We start from the raw sequence: 19,159 nt of genomic DNA, 5'->3' as shown, positions 1-19,159 counted from the left end.
AGACATTCCCCAAACACCAAATATTTTGTAGTTGGGATAGTTTATTATTCATAATGATAGGTATTATGTGAAGAGGCTTTATGGCTTGTGATCTCACATTGATCTGGAATACCTTTCCCCCTGGCATATCTAAATATCAAGAAATTTAGAATCATGTCTTCAAAAAGTTATTAGAATTTGTCATGTTAATCCATTGTATTCTTTTTTTACAGGAAGTACTTAAACAGCTACAAGGAAGTATTGAAGATGAAGTTATGACTTCTGGACAGATTGATTTATTAGAGCGCCTCAAAGGTAAATTTTTAAAAAGTGTTTTAAAGTAATTTTAAAGCTCCGGTGTCAGATGTATATATCCAAATTTAGCTTCTCTTGATTTACATGTTGGTACCAATTTTCTTGGTGTGTGTTACAGCCTTACCCGTAAGGATGTCATTGTTAAAGTACGAATATGTAAGAAGTCTATTTGCCAGTCATGTCTTCAGTTGAACACTTAAACTGGCTTTGAATAAACTGTTTTGGATCACTTCCTTGAAAATTTTTTTTAAACCTCATTGCTATTCTGGTGATCACTAAATAGACCTCTAATAAGCCATAGAGTATCCTGTACTTCAAATGTGAAGAAATAGTACTCATCTTTGTTCCTTCCAGTATAGAAATGTTTTATCTTCTCACATATATAAACTGATTATAAAGCATATGTTGCAGAATTTCTAAAGGGTGTCTTTTTCACTTTGTTGGTTAAAGATTTGTCGTGCAGCCATCCCATGCTGGGTGGGTTCATTGTCAATTCTCGCAGATGGAAAAAAAAGAGAATTTGGAGCCTTTGATAGATTTTGCAGTCCTTTAATGCTGCTACAGGGGACCAGGCAAACAGGAAAAGAGAGAGTCCAGCTGCTTAGAGAAACAGAATAGCAGTTCAACTGGTAGTCCCCTTTACACTGTTAAGTGCCCCTAGCCATACAACTGATACATTGTTGCAAATGCATACCCAAATAGTGAAAAACAGCATTTCAAAGTATGGGCTCTCTGTTGTGTAGAAAGAGAAAAGTAACCTTTCAAGGTTCCATTGTCAAAAGAGAATGTCCTTACCTATAAATGAATCTAGGTGGTGAAATTACCTTTGGGTGCCCAAATACATTATTATCTAGCAGGAATTTATGAAAGGTCATTTTGTCTTCTTTTTCATTGACAAACTCCTTTCCCCCCTGATTCAAGTTGATTTGAGGAAAAGTTCAGCCATTCTGTTTTTAAATAATTGTTTATTCATATCTATCTGTGGCTTCCTTATTTAGAAATTGTAGAGGTATAGCCTTTATTAAAGTGTGAACTTAGCCATTTTCTGACCCCCCCCCACTTTCTTTTATTCTTTCTCCTACCTTCACATTTATCTAGAACAAAGAATCAGTGGGTTTCTCAGAGCATTAGCATTTATGACAAGGATTTCCTTGAATAATTTTGCTACTCAATAACTGCTATAATTTAGTACTCCTATAGGCTTCATGTAATATATGTAATATATTTTCAACAATTTTAAAATGGATTAAAGTTGAATGCTAAAATATAAACCTAAGATGTCACTTTTAAAGCAATATAATTGCATCAGCAATATCTCAGACCACTTAAAGCAAGTATTATATAAAAACTTGTCTCTGTTTAATTTAGAACTTAACTTAGATAGCAGTAATTTCCCAGGAGTGAAACTGCGAACAAAAATGTCCCTCCGTTCTTATGGAAGCCGTGAAGGATCCATCTCTAGTCGTTCAGGAGAGTGCAGTCCTGTTCCTATGGGTTCATTTCCAAGAAGAGGGCTTGTGAATGGAAGCAGAGAAAATACTGGTTATTTAGAAGAACTTGAGAAAGAGAGGTAACTTTTCTTCATTAAATAGTAAATTGTATGCTCCAGTTTTGCTTTTATTTTGTCATTCACTGAAGATATGAATTATAAAGCATGTCTGGTGAGTGATCACTAACATTTAACATTTTATTAATTCAAAGACAGTATGTTATTGATTGTACTTACATTATTTTTTTTTAAGATTATTTATTTATACAAGCACTGGGTACAGTCAGAAGCACGGGAGGGTGAGAGAATTCACCAGAGCCAGAGCAGGGAGCAGAACAGGCAGAAGGACCGAAGTACACTGCTGAGGGGAGCAGCGGGAGGCAGGAGGGGTCTGCGCGCCATGTGGGACCCTCCTCTGGTGACTGGGGATCGAACCAGCGCTGCAGAGGCTACGGGCAGCTTCGCAACCCAGCACTCAACCACTGTGCCACCGGGGAGGCCCTGATTGTACTTATATTAAATCTAAAAATATAACTGAGGCAATTTCTTGATATTCTAAGACTTTGTCGCTTAAATACTTCAACTGCTCTGTACACTGAATAATCACATGATCATAATTGATGTCTGTTAAATTATGGAACTGATTTTTTAATGAATATCTTGTTATCTTTTGAATTGAAGTCATTAAATTTTAGATCCTACATCCCATATAATGTGGCTATTTTTATTATGGAAATCCTATTCATACAGGGAAGCAAGGGTCACTAAAACCAGCCAAGGACACTGCCCTAATAATATAGTGATCACTGAGGTTTTCAGCCCCACACACAATTGCAAAACTACTCAGGTTCAGAGAACAATGGGATTTATTTAACAAATGAGGGAAAAACAAAGAGTTAATGAGGCCAAAAATTACCTTTACCTCACCTGAAGCGGTGTCCAGTGTTTTTAAGTCCTAAACAAAAGCAGCTAGGATGGCGTTTTCCCACCACTGATGACACAGAGCTCCTCTCCCAAACAATAGGCCACATGCCACAATAGTCCATGTGCCCAAGATGGCGTCTTTCTGCCTCTGCTGACCTGGAGCATGCAGCAGCCAGACTGTATGCCAGGATCCAACTCATGAAGACAACAGAAGATGTAACAGGAGATGCTCCCGGAGCTGCTGAGATGTCCCAGCACAGCACCAGACAAGTGATAGTCAAAACGGCAGTTGGAGCAGCGAAATGACACTGTAAACAGCTACACTCACAGCTCAGTGAGGCACCTGGCTTCACGTCTTCTTCTTCTCTGCCATGCTGTAACAGCAGCAAAACCAGGAACAGTTTCAGTTGCTCGGCTAGTTGCAAAGCCTCGGAACTTTTCTCTCTGAGATTGGCTACTGGAGGCCTCCACCTGCAGAGGCCCACAGCAGCCTTCTAGAAGACCATGAGGTGGGGGCTGAAAACACTGACTCCTTAAATGCTGAATCTGAAGTGCTGAATCTTGAAGACTGAGTAATCCACACCTCCTTCTGCTGTCACTTATATTTCTTTTCAGTCACTGCACCCCAAAATGCAATACTTTCTAACCCTCATGAACACTCCCCTCTATGGGGCACCCCCTGAAGTCTTTGACTTCAGCCACTGGTTACATTATCACAGGTGGCCACAGTGAAACATTTCTTAATTTATCATTTTCAATATCTAAAAAACATTGCTTGACATATACAATGAATCTATTTTTCACATCTAATGTATTAATTTTTCTCTTCTTCAAATTAATGTATAGAAAATGCCCATCTTATCTCACTGAAAGATAAAAGCCCTTTCATTACTTTCTCTCTGATTTGGGTGTGCCCATCTATAAAAATAGGGATAGTCATCTGAACAGAAGTAGTGCTAAGCTTTCTGTCAATCTCTATGTCAGATTTTAAACCAGGACTATTTGTGTCTGACAGCATAACAGTCTCCTGAAAAATAAGATACTAAGGCCCATCTTCCCTCTCATCATCTTGTTTGAGCTCTATTAAGATGCAAAGGACTTCTGAGCATACAGAGTTTCCTAGGAACTCATTTTGTTTCATGTACATAAAGTTCTGCTTTTTTGTTAGTAGAGAAAAGTGGTAGAGTGTGAGAGTGACTCCAACATATCTTGTGTCCTCTTGGTTCTCATTGTGTGGGAGGGAGGTAAATTGAGACTTTCTGTAGCTGACATCTTTATTTTGTTTTCACACATGATGTATAGTTTGGTTAAGGCTAGTTTCAAACTCATTTTCCTTCTTCATCACTCTTTGATAAGAAATTTGATGAGTCTGATTCTCATTTCTTTGTAGCCAACTGTTTTTGTTCCTTTGAAACTTTTAGAATGCCATGATATTTGTGTTTTATTCATCATGCTGGATATTCACTGTTTCTTTTGATCTAGAGGTTTATCTTCTTTAGCTTTTGAAATTTGTGTTATTTCCATGATGGTTTCCTTCTACTTTTCCTATTCTTCTTTCTAGACCTCTCTCATGTCATAGATTAACTCTATGTTTATTACCTCATTTTCTGTTTTGCTCACAATAAGTACTAGAAGTAGTCAACCCTGGTCCTTAATTATGTAACTTTTTTAAATCTCACTTTTCTAGTCTATAGAAATAGCATAAGAATAACTACTAGAGAACCAGCTCCTGTTTCTGGCCCACAGTCTACTGCCCATCTTAGTCTAGACCACCACTTCTTCACACTGACATGCCTCTGAAAGCCACTACCTCCGCTCTAGTAAAGATTGAAATAATAGGTGGAACACACCTGGGTAATCCAGAAATCTTAGAGGGAAGTACTGAAAAATATATGGCAAGCTCCATTTGGCAAGCCTTCTGATAACTTAATTTGGGGAAAAAAGAATATTGATCACATTCTCCTTGCAAGACACAGGAGATAGCATACCTTCATGCCTTCAGAAGAAACTACTAAGAAAACATCTGGCTTCTGAAGGAGGAGGACAGATCCATGTTGTAATGACTTTTTGATATTTATTTTTTAAAGATTTATTGATTTATGCATGCAAGAACTGGGGTACAGGCAAGTGGTGCGGAGGATGAGAGGATTCACCAGAAACAGAGTGAGGAACAGAATAGGCGGATTGACACACTGCAGAGGGAAGCAGCAGGCAAGACAGGAGAGGTCTGTTGCACCATGTGGATAGCTCCTTGGCTAGCCGGAGACTAAACTCGGGCTGCAGAAGCTGCAGGTAGCTTCACAGTGCTGTGCTTAACCCCTTGCACCATCAGAGAGGCCTGACTTTTTGGTATTTAAGACTCCTTGAAGAAAGAGATTCAGCTCATCAGCATCATTATCATAAAGCAGTTCGTAACAGGACTCCCACAAGGCTTCAGAGTTTTTATGGTGGAAGTCATTCCTGCACCAGGGAACTGTACCATATGCTAATGGTTGAGCCATTTTTGCCCCAAAACAAGAGCGGTCCTCATAGAGACTACTGAGAAGCTAGGACTCTGGTGCCATTCAAAAGGAACTTACTGTAGTTCCTGGGCAGACAGCTTCATGCTCAGGGGTGGGTGTAATCAACAAGACTGTGGCTCCAGTGGTGGCTCTTGCCAAGTAGCCTAGAATTTTTTATATGGGTATTGCCATGCAACAGATCACAGTTGCTGGAAAAAGCCCCAGGAAGTATTACTGGAAGTATGGAGTTGTGGCCACCTATCACCACCAAATGCCAATAAAGTAGACAGGAATTGAATCTTTAAGGTGTACTTTAATCAGACAGCTAGCAATCTGGAGGACAGGTGGCTAACACCCTAAAGAAACCATCTTAATATTTCATTTCCAGCTGCCTTTTTATAGTGAGTTGAACAAAGACAGTTCAGTAAGCAGGCCTTCACTGCTGCTAGGAGGCTGTGATGTCCAACCCCCAAGGCTCCTTACCGCTCTCCTGGACTCCTGAACTCAGGCTCATCCCCCTGTGCTGAGGCTGCTCTTAAGATAGCACTGACTCCCTGCACTCCTCCAGAAGGGTCCTTGGGCTGGAAAATTAAACGTTAAACAAAGAACAGACAGACCATAAACAGCATGTGTAGGCAGATTTCCTGCTATACCATACATTGTGTCTTACCTCATCTCCTCCCCATTCCTAGCCCTTATCAGAAACACAGGACTTAAAGACCCTGAAAATAACACTAAAGCCAAAAGTTTAGGTTTTTATCCACTGTAGAACATAGAGTGAGGAGAGACGATATGCTTATCAGAGAGGCCTTCTAAAAAGACTTGGACTGTTTCAAAAAACAAGGAAAGCAAATGACCAGTAAACGTGTGCAGATAAATTTGACACTTAGAAAGGGAAGGAGACCATACCATTCATCTTTCCCTAATTAAATTTGTAACAATAAAGGGGGGAGATAACATCTTGTTTCCTGTGTTGCCAAGGCAAATGAAAAGGAAATGGTATCCTTTTGCTGTTTATGGTGTGACTATAAATTAGGACAATCTTTTTGGAGGGCAGTTTGGTAAAGTGTATCAAAAGCATTAAGCTATTAAAGTTACACACACTTTGTGCTGGTCACTGCACTCCTGGGAATTTTTTTTTTTTAATTTTAAGATTCAAAGAATGATGTATCAAGTGTTATAATAGTAAAGATTCAAAACAATCTGACTATCTAAAAATTAGAGATAAATTAGGCATTAGCTCTAATTGGATTATAAAGCAACTGACATCTTTTTTTTTCACAATTTTTAATCTCCTTAAGAATTGGTTGCTCTATAAAATGAAGTGAAAGTATTTACTGTAAGCATTAAAGTACTAATTTTGTTTTAAAATTTTACTTAAATGTACAAAAAGATTTCATATATTGTGTATTTACGGGGAAATGCTGGATAATGTTAATTTTGTTTATATATTTCTGTGTTTTCAGGTTTTTTCTATAATGAATGTAATCAAATAGTAAACTTGTTTTAAAAATAAAAAATGGGTTTGGAAAAATCTAGTTCTTGAACACAGTTACTGTTAAGCAGCATTTAATACAGTAATACTGTAACTGGTGGCTGAAGCCATAGACTGTTACTGGTGGTGCCCCCTGGAGGGGATTGCTGTGAGGATGGATAGGCCCAGGGAAAATGCTAAAAAGTATGGCATTTGGGGCCTGGAGGGACTGATAAGTAATGTAAGTGACTGCAGAAGAGGGCACCAATTCATTCGGTCTTTAGGATTCAGCGGGTTTTCAGATCTTCAGCATTTGGGGTCAGCAAATTCCGGCCCCCACTACTGCCAGTCTTCTAGAAGGCTGTTATGGGCATCTGAACATGCGAGGCCTCTAGCAGCCAACCTCAGAGAGGAAAAGTTTGGAGACTTTCAAGTAGCCAAGCAAGTGAAACTGTTCCTTGTTTTGCTGCTGTTACCGCCTGGAAAGTGAAGACCCACAGCCAGGTGCCTCACTGAGCTATATGTGTGTGTGGTGGGGGGGGGTTGTCCCTGTTTATCAGGTCATTCAGCCACTGCAGTGGTTGTCTTCAGTATTGCTTGTCTGGTGATGTGCTGGGGCATCCAAGCAGCTCTGGGAGCGTCTCCTGTTGTGTCTTCTGTTGTCTTCGTGAGTTGGAACCAGGCCTAGAGTCTGACTGCCGCATGCTCCTGGTTAACAGAGGCAGAAAAGCACCATCTTGGATGCATGGCCTATTCGGGAGAGGAACTCGGCATCCTTAGTGGTGGGAAGATGCCATCTTAACTCCTTTTGTTTTAGAACTGAAAAACACTGGACACTGCTTCAGGTGAGGTAAAGACCATTTTTGGCCTGAGTAACTCTTTGTTTTTCCATGGTTTGTTAAATAAATCCCATTGTTGTTGTTTCTGAGCCTGAGTAGTCTTGCAGTTGTACGCATGGGTAAAGAACTCCGTGACCAGTAAATGATTTGGCAGTGTCATTGGCCAGTTTTAGTGCTGCTTATAGCAATAGTAAGAGGAGTTGTTTGAGTTCCATCTCTATTTTTTTTTTTTTGAAAAAAAAGGGGGGCGCAGAGATTGAGCACTGGGCTGCAAGGCTGCCCACAGCCTCTGCAGCGCCCATTAGTTCCCCAGCCGCCGCCGAGGGTCCCACCAAAAAAAAAAAAAAAAAAAGGATCATTAATCACTTGTATAGTCAGAATGATCCTTGGGTTTTACAACAACTTGAGAAAAACTGGGTACTTAAAACTTAACTAGTTTTAAACTAAGAGACTATCTACACATTATAGTGTCAGATATTTTTTAAATTCATATTTGACTTTGTTCTATGTCTTTTTAAGTTCATGAATAATTTACATGAGTTAGTGGTTTTGTTATTTAAATAAAAAAAAAAAAATGGAAGCTCTCTCTCCCCTCTTCCAAATCGCCCTCAAAAGTTTTGAAGATTAAACTAGCTTTTTTAAAAAGTACTTCATACTATATCTGGTACATGGAGCATTTAATAAATATTAGCTATTGTCTGTTAACCATTCATACATTTAACAGATACTCATTAAATCCCTGTTAAAAATGTACTATGTTCAGGCCTCCCCAGTGGCGCAGCGGTTGAACGCTGGGTTGCGAAGCTGCCCGCAGCCTCTGCAGCACTGGTTTGATCCCCCGCCCCTGGGCGAGGGTGCCACATGGCACGCAGACCTCTCCTGCTGCCCACTGCTCCCCTCAGCAGTGTACTTCGTCAGTCTGCCTGCTCTGCTCTCCCCTCTCGCTCTGGTGAATTCTCTCACCCTCCCGCTCTTCTGACAGTACCCAGTGCTTGTATAAATAAATAAATCTTTAAAAAAAAAAAAAGTTTAAAAAAAAGTACTATGTTCTTTTAGGTAAAGTGAGTTAGCTTGAGGACTGCATGAGATTGCATGAGGACATGAGATTACATGAGGAAGCATTTTTTTTGCATTAAAAAATTTTGTTGAAGTATAATTGACATATACTAGTTTCAGGCATATAACGTAATGATTCACTATTTTGTGTATTTTGAAATGATTGCCATAAAAGTCTAGTTAACATCTATCACTACAAATAGTTAAAAAAAAATTTCTTGTAATGAGAACTTTTAAGATTTACTCATCTTAGCAACTTTCAAATATATAATACAGTATTAGTAACTATAATCACCAAACTGTATATTATATCCCGTGATTCATTTTATGACAGGACATTTGTACCTTTTGAGACCGTTCACCATTTTGTCCATCCCCTGCTTCCGACTACCACCAGTATATTCTGTCTGTAAGTTCAGTTAGAGGACAGAGCTAATTCTTTTTAAAAGTCCACATGTAAGTGAGATCATGCAGTACTTGTGTTTCTCTGACTTATTTTACTTAGCATAAAATGGCCATAAAAGGTCCATCAGCATTGTTGTACATGGCAACATTTCCTTCTTTTTATGGCTAAATAATATTCTATTGTGTATATGCCACGTTCTCTGTGTCTATTCATAGATGCTTAGGTTATTTCTTTGTCTTGGCTATTGGAAGTAAAACTTTTCAATGAGCAGCATTCTTGAGTTAGAGTTTTCATTTCCTTTAGCTGAATACCTAGAAGTAGAATCGCTGTTTAATTTTTTGAGTAACACCCATTTTGTTTAATGTAGCTGCATCAGCTTACATTCCTACCAGCATTGCACCATGCTTCCCTTTTCTGCACATTCTTGACATCACTTGTGATTTCTTGTCTTTTTGGTAATAGCCATTCTAGTAAGGGTGAGTTGATATCTCATTGTAATTTCATTTTCATTTCCCTGATGATCAGTGTTGTTGAGCACCTTTTCACATACATGTTGTCCATTGGTATGTTTACTTTGGTAAAATGTCTATTCAGTTCCTCTGGCCATTTTTTAATCAAATTTTTTTTTGCTATTGAATTATATTCTTTTTATATTTTGGATATTAATCCCTTTGTCAGATAGGATTTGCAAATATTGTAGTTTGCCTTTTTATTTTCTTGATGGTTTTCTTTGCTATGTAGAAGCTTTCTAATTTGATGTAGTCTCACTTGTTTACTTTTCAATTAGCTGCCTTTGCTTTTGGAGTCAAATCCAAAAAATCATCATCAAGTTCAATATCAAGAAGCTCACTACCTCAGTTTTCCTCCAGGAGTTTTATATCTTACATTCAAGTCTTGAATCCATTTTGAGTTAATTTTTGAGTATGGTGTAAGATGAAGGTTCAATTACATTCTTTTGCCAGTTGCTGGCCGAGTGTTACCAACACCATTTATTGAGGCAGATTTCCTTTCCCCGTTGCATATTCTTGATCCATTGTCATAAGTTATCTAACTCTATTATGTTGCATTCATCTGTGTCTGTGTTTATGCCAGTATCACACTGTTTTTTATTACTATGGCTTTGTAACATAGTTTGGAAACTAGGATGCATAATGCCTATCCTTATGTTCTCAATATTGCTTTTTAAGGATTGTTTACACTATTCAGCATCTTTTGTGATACCATACAAATTTTAGAATTGTTCTATTTAATGATTGTATTAATCTAAGTCTCATCTTCAAAAATCCAGAATCATATGTTTTCCATTTATTTATTAGTAGTATTTTTGTTTAAAAAGGAAGCTTTACAAACACTTTAGAAAAATTACCATTATCCATTATGTACTGGCATTGTGTAAACTTAACTTTTTTTCAAAAACAGATCATTACTTCTTGCTGATCTTGACAAAGAAGAAAAGGAAAAAGACTGGTATTATGCTCAACTTCAGAATCTCACAAAAAGAATAGATAGTCTTCCTTTAACTGAAAATGTAAGTAACTTGGCAATATGACTTACTTTAGACTTTAATAACTTCACCTTTAATAGTACATAGGTTAGCTATTAAAAGTTCAAGATTACTGCATTTATAGTTACTTTTAAACTATCATATATTTATCCAACTTTAAACCTGAATTTATAATAGTGAATGAATATTTTTTATAAAGATGATAAAACTTCATTATGCTTAAGTATTTATTTTAAGCCTCTAATTAAATCTATTACATATTCCAAGATTTAACTAAGTGACTGGTTTTTTATCCTGTACGTTGAATTGCCAAAGCATACTCTAGAAATGTTTATTACCATCTATCTACTTTTTGAACCACATTACAGGAATCATGCTATATAGTTTTTGCAATTAAGCTATCTGAATATAATTTGAGTCCTATTCTAGTTATTACAAATAACAATTGCTACTGGAATGGATCTTAGAACTTTTTGCCAATGCAAAAATATTCTTGTTTTGCAACTATAGCTATGTAAAAAGAATTTAATCTTGTCAGCTTCTTCCACCCAACCTTTTCTTGTCACCTATTTCATTCATGGAATGGCACATATAAAAGCATTTCTAAAATACATTACTAGATGTTGTCCATAGGTTTTTTTTAATTGTTAAAAAGAAAAATAGGGTAATTAAAATGTATTTTCCTCCTTCGCAACCCAGCGCTCAACCACTGTGCCACTGGGGAGGCCCCAGATTTTTCATTTTCTAATAGCATTTTTGAGAAAATATAATAAACAAAAAAGCAAAAATAGGAAGAAGGAAAATCTTTTCCAAAACATATACTTAGCCTGATTTTCTGAGTGGGCATTGTCTGGCAGGAGCTAGAACTAGAAGTTTAAGTGCTTACTCTCCTAGAGCAATCATCCAGGATTTTGAGAGGGAGAGACAGGACCACTCTCTCTGACAATGTCCTTAATATCTTCCCAGGAGTTATGGAGACACAAATAGTGAACAAATGCTTATCGGGAAGTGAAGATTTGCTCACCATTCAGTTTTGTAATTAGAATATACATAATTTCAGTGGACTGTGGTCAAGGATTATAAATGCCTTGGTGGTGGGTATGGAATGGTATCACATCTGAAGAGGTGTGATCCTATATCCGTGAATCATTTTTATTGTAAACCAGTGTTACCGCAATAAAAAAAATATGAAAATAAAAAAAGGAAAGAATTACATAATTTAGAGTTCAACTATGTACATGCAGTCAAATTCAGATAAGGGCTAAGATGTGTATGACAACTCAAAACCAATTGGTTAATATGTGAAACAAAGATAAATTGTCAAATATTCCTTTATCAATTTATTAAATAAGCATATATTTAATATCACATGTAAGAAATTATTATGGTCTGTTTGACAACTTTAGCAAACTTTATTTCATAGATATTTTCTAATTTCACAAATTTTGCTTTTATTTGGGAAGCCAGGTTAACATTTTCATATGGAAATACTTACCAGGATCTTAGACATTGTTTAAAACACCAGATTTAAACCACATTATTGCAACACACTTGTTGCAAAGAGGGATTGGGAAATGGGGACAAATGAGTGGAGTGATACTGGCTCATTGGGAATTAGAAATAACATGCAGACTAATTTGGGTAAGCCTATAAGAATATATTTTGTACTTGAATGTTATTTGTATATTGCAAGAAAAAAGGGTGAGAATTTCTCTAGCTTAAAATCATCATGCAATTTGTGATCCTTGGACCTACAGAATTCTATTCTGAATCAGACATGTGTCACACACAAATTTAATGGGCATCAGCATAGTACTTTATTTTCATGGCCCATTGTAACATCATTTCATCTAATCACATATTTAACTTCTTTTACATATTGGGGCATGTGTTTCATTACCTTGTCCTTTTTATACTTTTGTATGCCTGGTAGTTATTAGTGCTTAGAATTTCAATTAGAGAGTTAGTAAAATTTTTAATTAACTCTGTTAATTAATTTTTAATTAACTTTTTAATTAATTAATTTTTAATTAACCTCTGAGCAGAGGTACTTCTTTTCATTTGTTTCAACTTTGCTTTACTCTTGGATTTTTACCAAAAAGTTTGTTGCCTTTATCCTAACAATCTGTGGTTATTTATACTACAGAAAAGCTTTTTTTTTCTTAGCTGATTTCTTCATTTTACAAATGGAGAAGTTTCTTTCTTTTTTTTTTTTTTTAAGATTTATTTATGTGTACAATAGCTGGAGTACAGGCCAGAGGTGCGGGGGTGAGAGGATTCACCAGAGACAGAGTGGGCAACAAGAACAGGCAGATTGACCAAAGTACACTGCTGAGGGGAGCAGCTGGCGAGCCAGGAGAGGTCTGCTGTGCCATGTGGGTTGCTCCCAGCGGGGGGATTGAACTCTTGCTGCAGAGGCTGCGTACAGCTTCATAGGTTGCATCTTAACCCCTTGCGCCACCAGGGAGGCCCGAAGTTTCTCTTTTAAATTAACATTTTATAGCAATTGTTACTGTATATTGAGCATTAACTCAAGGATAATGGATTTTTTTAAATTTTCTTAATGTTGTCCACATTTACTTGCTGGGTTTGATAATAAAAAGTAATACCTCATCAACAGAGAAGAATGGTGAGGAACTGAAGATAAGCTCACCCTAACTGGACCAACTATGTATTTTAAGTGAAATGGTACAATTTAATTAAAGCCAGACTGAGCCTGCCATCTACAATCGAGTTCTAGTAGTCTGTGGAGTAAAAACAGTTTTCTCACACACAGTAATTTGTTTTCTTTATTGGTGTTTATTTTTTGTTTTGGGTTTTGTTTTTGGTTTTGGTTTTTTTTTTTGCTTTTAATGATTAATACACATTCACCTGATACTAACATCCCCTTCATTTGTGCTTTCAGTTTTCCTTACAAACAGATATGACCAGAAGGCAATTGGAATATGAAGCAAGGCAAATCAGAGTTGCAATGGAAGAGCAACTAGGTACTTGTCAGGATATGGAAAAACGAGCACAGGTAACTTCTTTATTAAACTAAAACAGCACTAGCTGGAGAAGAGCCCCTATAACTATGTGTAATGACTTTTACCTATGTTAATTAAATTTTCTTGTTAAAGATATTTATATGTCTGTCTTTGACACTGTTTGAAAATACAAATAATTTACCTTGGCCACTAATATAATCAGTATTCATATAATTATGCTTCTACCACATTTCCTTTCCTTGGTACTGTCTACTGTGCCTTGAGATTGTAGGAGGGGGAAAGAATTAGATGCAGGTCATTTGGTAGCTGATAGTTAGCTTAAGTTCTCCTCTGAGATTATTACTTTTTGTAATCTAAGTATGTATAATGACATTCAGAATATTTCACTGCTCTTTAGTTGTACACTGGAAAAAAAAAATCATTGGGAGTGATTAAATGAGATGGCTGGAAAAGAGTCCTGTATTTCTATTTTCAGCTAATGTCAAGATGAAATATAAACTAGCTTTACTATTTTAAGTATTTTATATACTATTATTGAATCTAGCCCTTTTGTAATTACTACAAGTGTTTGACTAATGTTTTAAAACCTGAAGAGGTTTTGCTGATTGCCGTATCTGTTTCAAACAAGAATGAGGATTTAAGAAAAAACTTTGGGGATAAATGGGAAGGAAAATACTATTAGAAAGATTTCCTCTAAAAAGCATTTAAAAGCAAGGCCCCATAATCCTATGTGTGGATTACATAGGATTACATACATTTTTGTATTCTGAAAAGATTTTTTTGTAGTTTTAAAATCACTGATATGGGACATTTTACATTTCCCATAGTGTAGTCTTTATCTTTTATGTGGTAGCATTTAAACATAATGTGTATTCTATTAATGCAAGAGTATGGCACTAGTCTAAGATGACACTTAGTCACCAGTACCATGATATATTTCATGCCTTTTAGTTTCACAATTAAGCCACATGCTTGACTAATAAATCCATTTATTAATTAGTAACATTGCAATTTTTTTTTTTTAAGATTTTTATTTATTTATTTATACAAGCACTGGGTACAGTCAGAAGCACGGGAGGGTGAGAGAATTCACTAGAGTGGAGAGCAGAACAGGCAGACTGATGAAATACACTGCTGAGGGGAGCAGTGGGCGGAGCAGGAGAGGTCTGTGCACCATGTGGAACCCTCACGGGCAGCCGGGGATCGAACTGGAGCTGCAGAGGCTGCGGGCAGCTTTGCAGCCCAGCGCTCAACCGTTGCACCACCAGGGGAGGCCCGACATTGCAATATTTTTATATAAAATATTCCTTTTCCATAACCTCATCTTTATCCCTCATCTTTATCTCATTCAAGTTAACTATCTTAAATGCCAAAAGTAAAACTTAGAAAATTGACCCTTCTAGAAACACACATGGATCTCTCTCCAGTATTGGGGTAAGAAGGCACTGAAGACAAAACTTACTGATTTTTAGAGATAAGATTGATAATTTTACTGTATCAAAATTAAGAAGACCTTCATCAGACACCTTAAAGAAATGAAAAGATGAGTTATAAATTGGGAAAAGATATTTATCGCCATATAACTGGCAAAAAATTAAAATCAATATAAAGAATTTCAAAAAAATAGTCTATTTAAAATGTATAATTATCATTTGAGATTTTATGGTATTAATTTAAAAAGAAAGGCAGGTTTGTTTATTTGCAGAACTGTAAGAAATTAATTTGTATGAGTGCATTTTTAGAGTAAGAATATATGAAATACATTATATAAAAGTTAATTTTTCTATTTCTATATTTGTTTTTAGAGATTCTTGGGCAAAATGAGAGGGTGGGTGTGAAAATTTAAATGTAAATAGATATATTCCAGATACCTAAATCTGTATTCTAAAAAGACAGATTAACATGAGTTCTTGGCCATATTTTTTTTTTTTTCAGACATGTGCCAGTTTAGTCATTTTTTCCTAAAATAGAGTTTTTGTTCATTTTGGCAGTTAGTATTCTAAGGAAATTTTATTCCCTGTTTTTAGAAATGAAACATGATCCATTTATTTTGGAAATAACCATAAGAAGGTTAGGAGTGAAGTAATACTATAGACAAAGTGAAAAATCAAGTAATAGAAATGTGGGGCTTCTCCGTTGGCTCAAGGGGTTAAGTGTCAGTACTCTGAAGCCATCTGCAGCCACTGAGTTCGATCCCTGCCCAAGGAGCTAACCCACATAGTGCAGCAGACATCTCCTGTCTTGCCTGCTGCTCCCTTCAGCAGTGTATTTCAGTACATCTGCCTATTCTGCTCCCCCTGCACATCTCTGGACTGTACCATAGCTCTTGTGTGCATAAAGAAATAAATCTTTTTTTTTTTTAATATCTTCTTTTTTTTTAAGATTTATTTATTTGTTTATACAAGCACTGGGTACAGTGAGAAGTGTGGGAGGGTGAGAGAATTCACCAGAGCCAGAGCGGGGAGCAGAGCAGGCAGAAGGACCGAAGTACACTGCTGAGGGCAGCAGTGGGCGGCAGGAGAGGTCTGCGTGCCATGTGGGACCCTCCTCCGGTGGCCAGGGAGCAGCTGGGAATCAAACCAGTGCTGCAGAGGCTGCGGGCAGCTTTGCAACCCAGCGCTCAACTGCTGTGCCACCGGGGAGGCCCCAAAGAAATCTTAAAAAAAAAAAAAAAAAATGTTTGTAGCATATATAAGAAGTTAATATACCTAGTGCTTGGGGATAACAAATCATTTGCAAGCAAGACAACCAAATATACCAGAAGATGTGAATAATCCCAGTACAAAGTAAGTGCCAGTGATTATAAACAATTGTGAAAAGATGCTTAAATGTCACATATCAGGCAGTGTAACATAAAATAAAACTGTTTTTGATGCTGGTTGTTTTGGTTAGTCAGTTGGTTGGGTGGTAGTAGAGTGTTGGGGGGGTAGATTTTATGCCTGTCAGACTGACAGCTTTAAAATTTGATGACGTGCAATATTGTTGAGTGTGAGAGTAAGAAGCATTGTCTACCCTGTTTTTTTTTACCCGGGTTCTTGTATAAATAAATAAATCTTTAAGAAAAGAAAAAATAAATTGATACATTTGTAAAAGATATTGTCAAAGTTTAAATGCCTATGTGCTCTGACTCTAATTCTATGTGTCCTACAGAAATATTTACCTAAGGCATTAAGAATTATAGGTATAATTTTTATGGTAGTATTGTAACACAATAAGTCATTACAAGAAACAATTTCACTATCATTTGGGTATTTAGTAAATCATTTAAATCAATAGTTATGCAAGTTTTAATAATAATAAGGTGGTGGGATAAGGAAAACACAGGGACTATAGAGCACTCCTTTCTCTCCTAATTCTGATTGTGACTCAACATGTAAAATGAGATGTCCACCTATTGGACCTGGAAGTGAATTTTGGGGGGACTTGAGACCATGAGAAAAAATGTAGGAGTTCATTTGCAAGGAAAAGGAATAGATAAGAATTGAAAGAAAAAGTTTTTTTTTTATTATTAAGTCTCAGAAATCAGAAGGAAAATTTATATTGAAGAAAATGGAGATTAAGAGGTTATAGCCATTGTCATTAACATAGTTATTATTTTATGTTATTATTTTATGTCTCAAAGGTCCACTAATACAGTTTTTTCCCCATAGGAAACTAATGCAGGAATTAAAGGTGGCAAATCAGTAATGTTTTCCCCACTTCCCATACTTGTAGAGATTTATTATGCACTGTAGTCAAGTAGTGGTTAGATTATAAATAATGTTGCCATGGGTGAGAGTAAACCCTAGTTTCTGGTGGTTAATTATATTTTTATCATCTACCCTTTCTTCATTTCTTTTGCTTTCAAGCAAGACTTGAAAAAATATGTGTGTATGATGATGTTCATGAATAATAATGAATATAATCTAAGTCCTAGTATTATTATCTGATCCCCATTAAAAATTAGCTCCTGTTTTAGTTGTGCCTTGACTTTAAGCAAGTCATTATATATTTCATCAACTCTAAGGTACTTTTGAGGTTGATTTTTTTTTTTTTTTTTCATAGAAAGTATATAAAGGATGGGCCTCCCTGGTGGCACAGCTGCCCGCCGCCTCTGCAGCGCCGGTTCGATCCCCGGCTGCCTGCAAGGGTCCCACATGGCGTAACAGACCTCTCCCCTCAGGTCTGACAGACCTCCCCGCTGCTCCCCTCAGCAGTGTATTTCGTCATTCTGCCTGTTCTGTTCCCCGCTCTGGCTCTGGTGAATTCTCTCACCCTCCCACACTGCTGACTGTACCCATTGCTTGTATAAATAAATAAATAAATCTTTTAAAAAAAAGTATATAAAGGATTACAAATCAATTAAAAAAAAGACAGTTTAAAATAGGGGAGGGCCTCCCTGGTTGCGCAGCGGGTTGAGCGCTGCGCTGTGAAGCTGTCAGCAGCCTCTGCTGTGAGGGTTTGATTCCTGGCCAGCCAGGGGAAAACCCACATGGCGTGGCAAACCTCTCCTACCTCGCCCACTGTTCCCCTCAGCAGTGTCTTCGGTCCATCTGCCTGTTCTGCACCCTGCTCCATCTCTGGTGAATTCTCTCACCCTCCCACGCCTCTGACCTGTACCCCGGTTCTTGTATAAATAAATAAAATCTTTAAAATAAAATAGGGGGAAAGATTTCACTTAAATACTTTCAAATGAGGTACCAAAATGGCCAATAAGGATATCAAAAGCTATTCAACATTGCTAGTCTTGGATTTTTTTTTTCCTTCCACCAAACCACATGTGCCTATACCCCACCTGCCTCCCTTCCTCAATCCCTCTTTCCCCTATTCCCTCTGGTAACCATTATCTTTTATTGAGTTCAAATTTTTATTCCTTCTATTGTTTGCTTGTAATTTTTTTGGGGGGGGGTATTTATATCCTGCTGATAAATGAAAACATCTAAATCTGTCTTTCACTTTTTGCCTGATTTCATGCAACGTAATCAACTGAATGTCCATTTTGTCCCAAATGGCATTTTATCTTCATAGCTGTGTGATACTCCATTGAATATATGCTCCACAGTTTATCCATTCATCTGGATACTTGGGTTAATTTCATGATTTGGCAATTATAAAAAGTGCCGCTGTGTACATGGGTATAAATAGATTTTTTTGATGAGATTTTTCATATTATTTGGATTTATACCTCTTTGTGGTAATGCTGGGTCATATGGAATATCCATTTTTATTTTCTTGAGAAATCTCCATACCATTTTCTGCAGGAGTTGTACCAATATTAACTTGAGAAAATAGAGAATAAGAGATTATAACAAAAATGTTAATACAATTTGTAATTAATGATTATACAATTATTAATATAATTGGGGTGCTTGCTATTATCATTATTATTTTTGTACCAAGCCTCCACTAATGCAATTAGACAAACAAAATTAGTGGCATAAATACTGCACTATTTCCAACTGCAGAGGAAGAGACTGCTGGGGACCAGCCTCGGCAAACTGTCCTGTCAAGGGTTCCAGTAAGGATGAAACAGCTTGGACGAATCTGAGGGGTTAGGGAGGGGGAGTGAGGAGACACAAACACTTGATCAGGGTGCAGACATCATCCTGCTGAGGGTCTCAGCAGCCCTTTATTTATACATTACAAGGTAAATAAGCATATGTATTAGAGTAGTAAGATAACAATATCATATCTTCCTCTAGAACA

General features: G+C 36.9%; 1 protein-coding gene across 11 annotated transcripts in view; it reads left to right on the top strand.

The window, feature by feature from the left end:
* APC (APC regulator of WNT signaling pathway) overlaps window positions 1-19,159 on the top strand; it is a 182,081-nt gene that overhangs the window by 75,628 nt on the left and 87,294 nt on the right. For all 11 annotated transcript variants that reach the window (XM_054688099.1, XM_037529865.2, XM_054688100.1 and 8 more), the window contains 4 exons: window positions 213-294; window positions 1,663-1,864; window positions 10,403-10,511; window positions 13,393-13,506. In XM_054688099.1, the coding sequence (XP_054544074.1) occupies window positions 213-294; window positions 1,663-1,864; window positions 10,403-10,511; window positions 13,393-13,506 (507 nt within the window). The remainder of the gene's footprint in view (window positions 1-212; window positions 295-1,662; window positions 1,865-10,402; window positions 10,512-13,392; window positions 13,507-19,159) is intronic.

The sequence above is a fragment of the Talpa occidentalis genome, unplaced genomic scaffold, assembly GCF_014898055.3.
Source record: "Talpa occidentalis isolate TD23 unplaced genomic scaffold, MPIMG_talOcc4v2.1 talOcc4.6, whole genome shotgun sequence".
Classification (NCBI taxonomy): domain Eukaryota; kingdom Metazoa; phylum Chordata; class Mammalia; order Eulipotyphla; family Talpidae; genus Talpa; species Talpa occidentalis.
The sequence above is the reverse complement of the archived record's forward strand: the minus strand, read 5'-3'. Positions and strand labels throughout refer to the sequence as shown.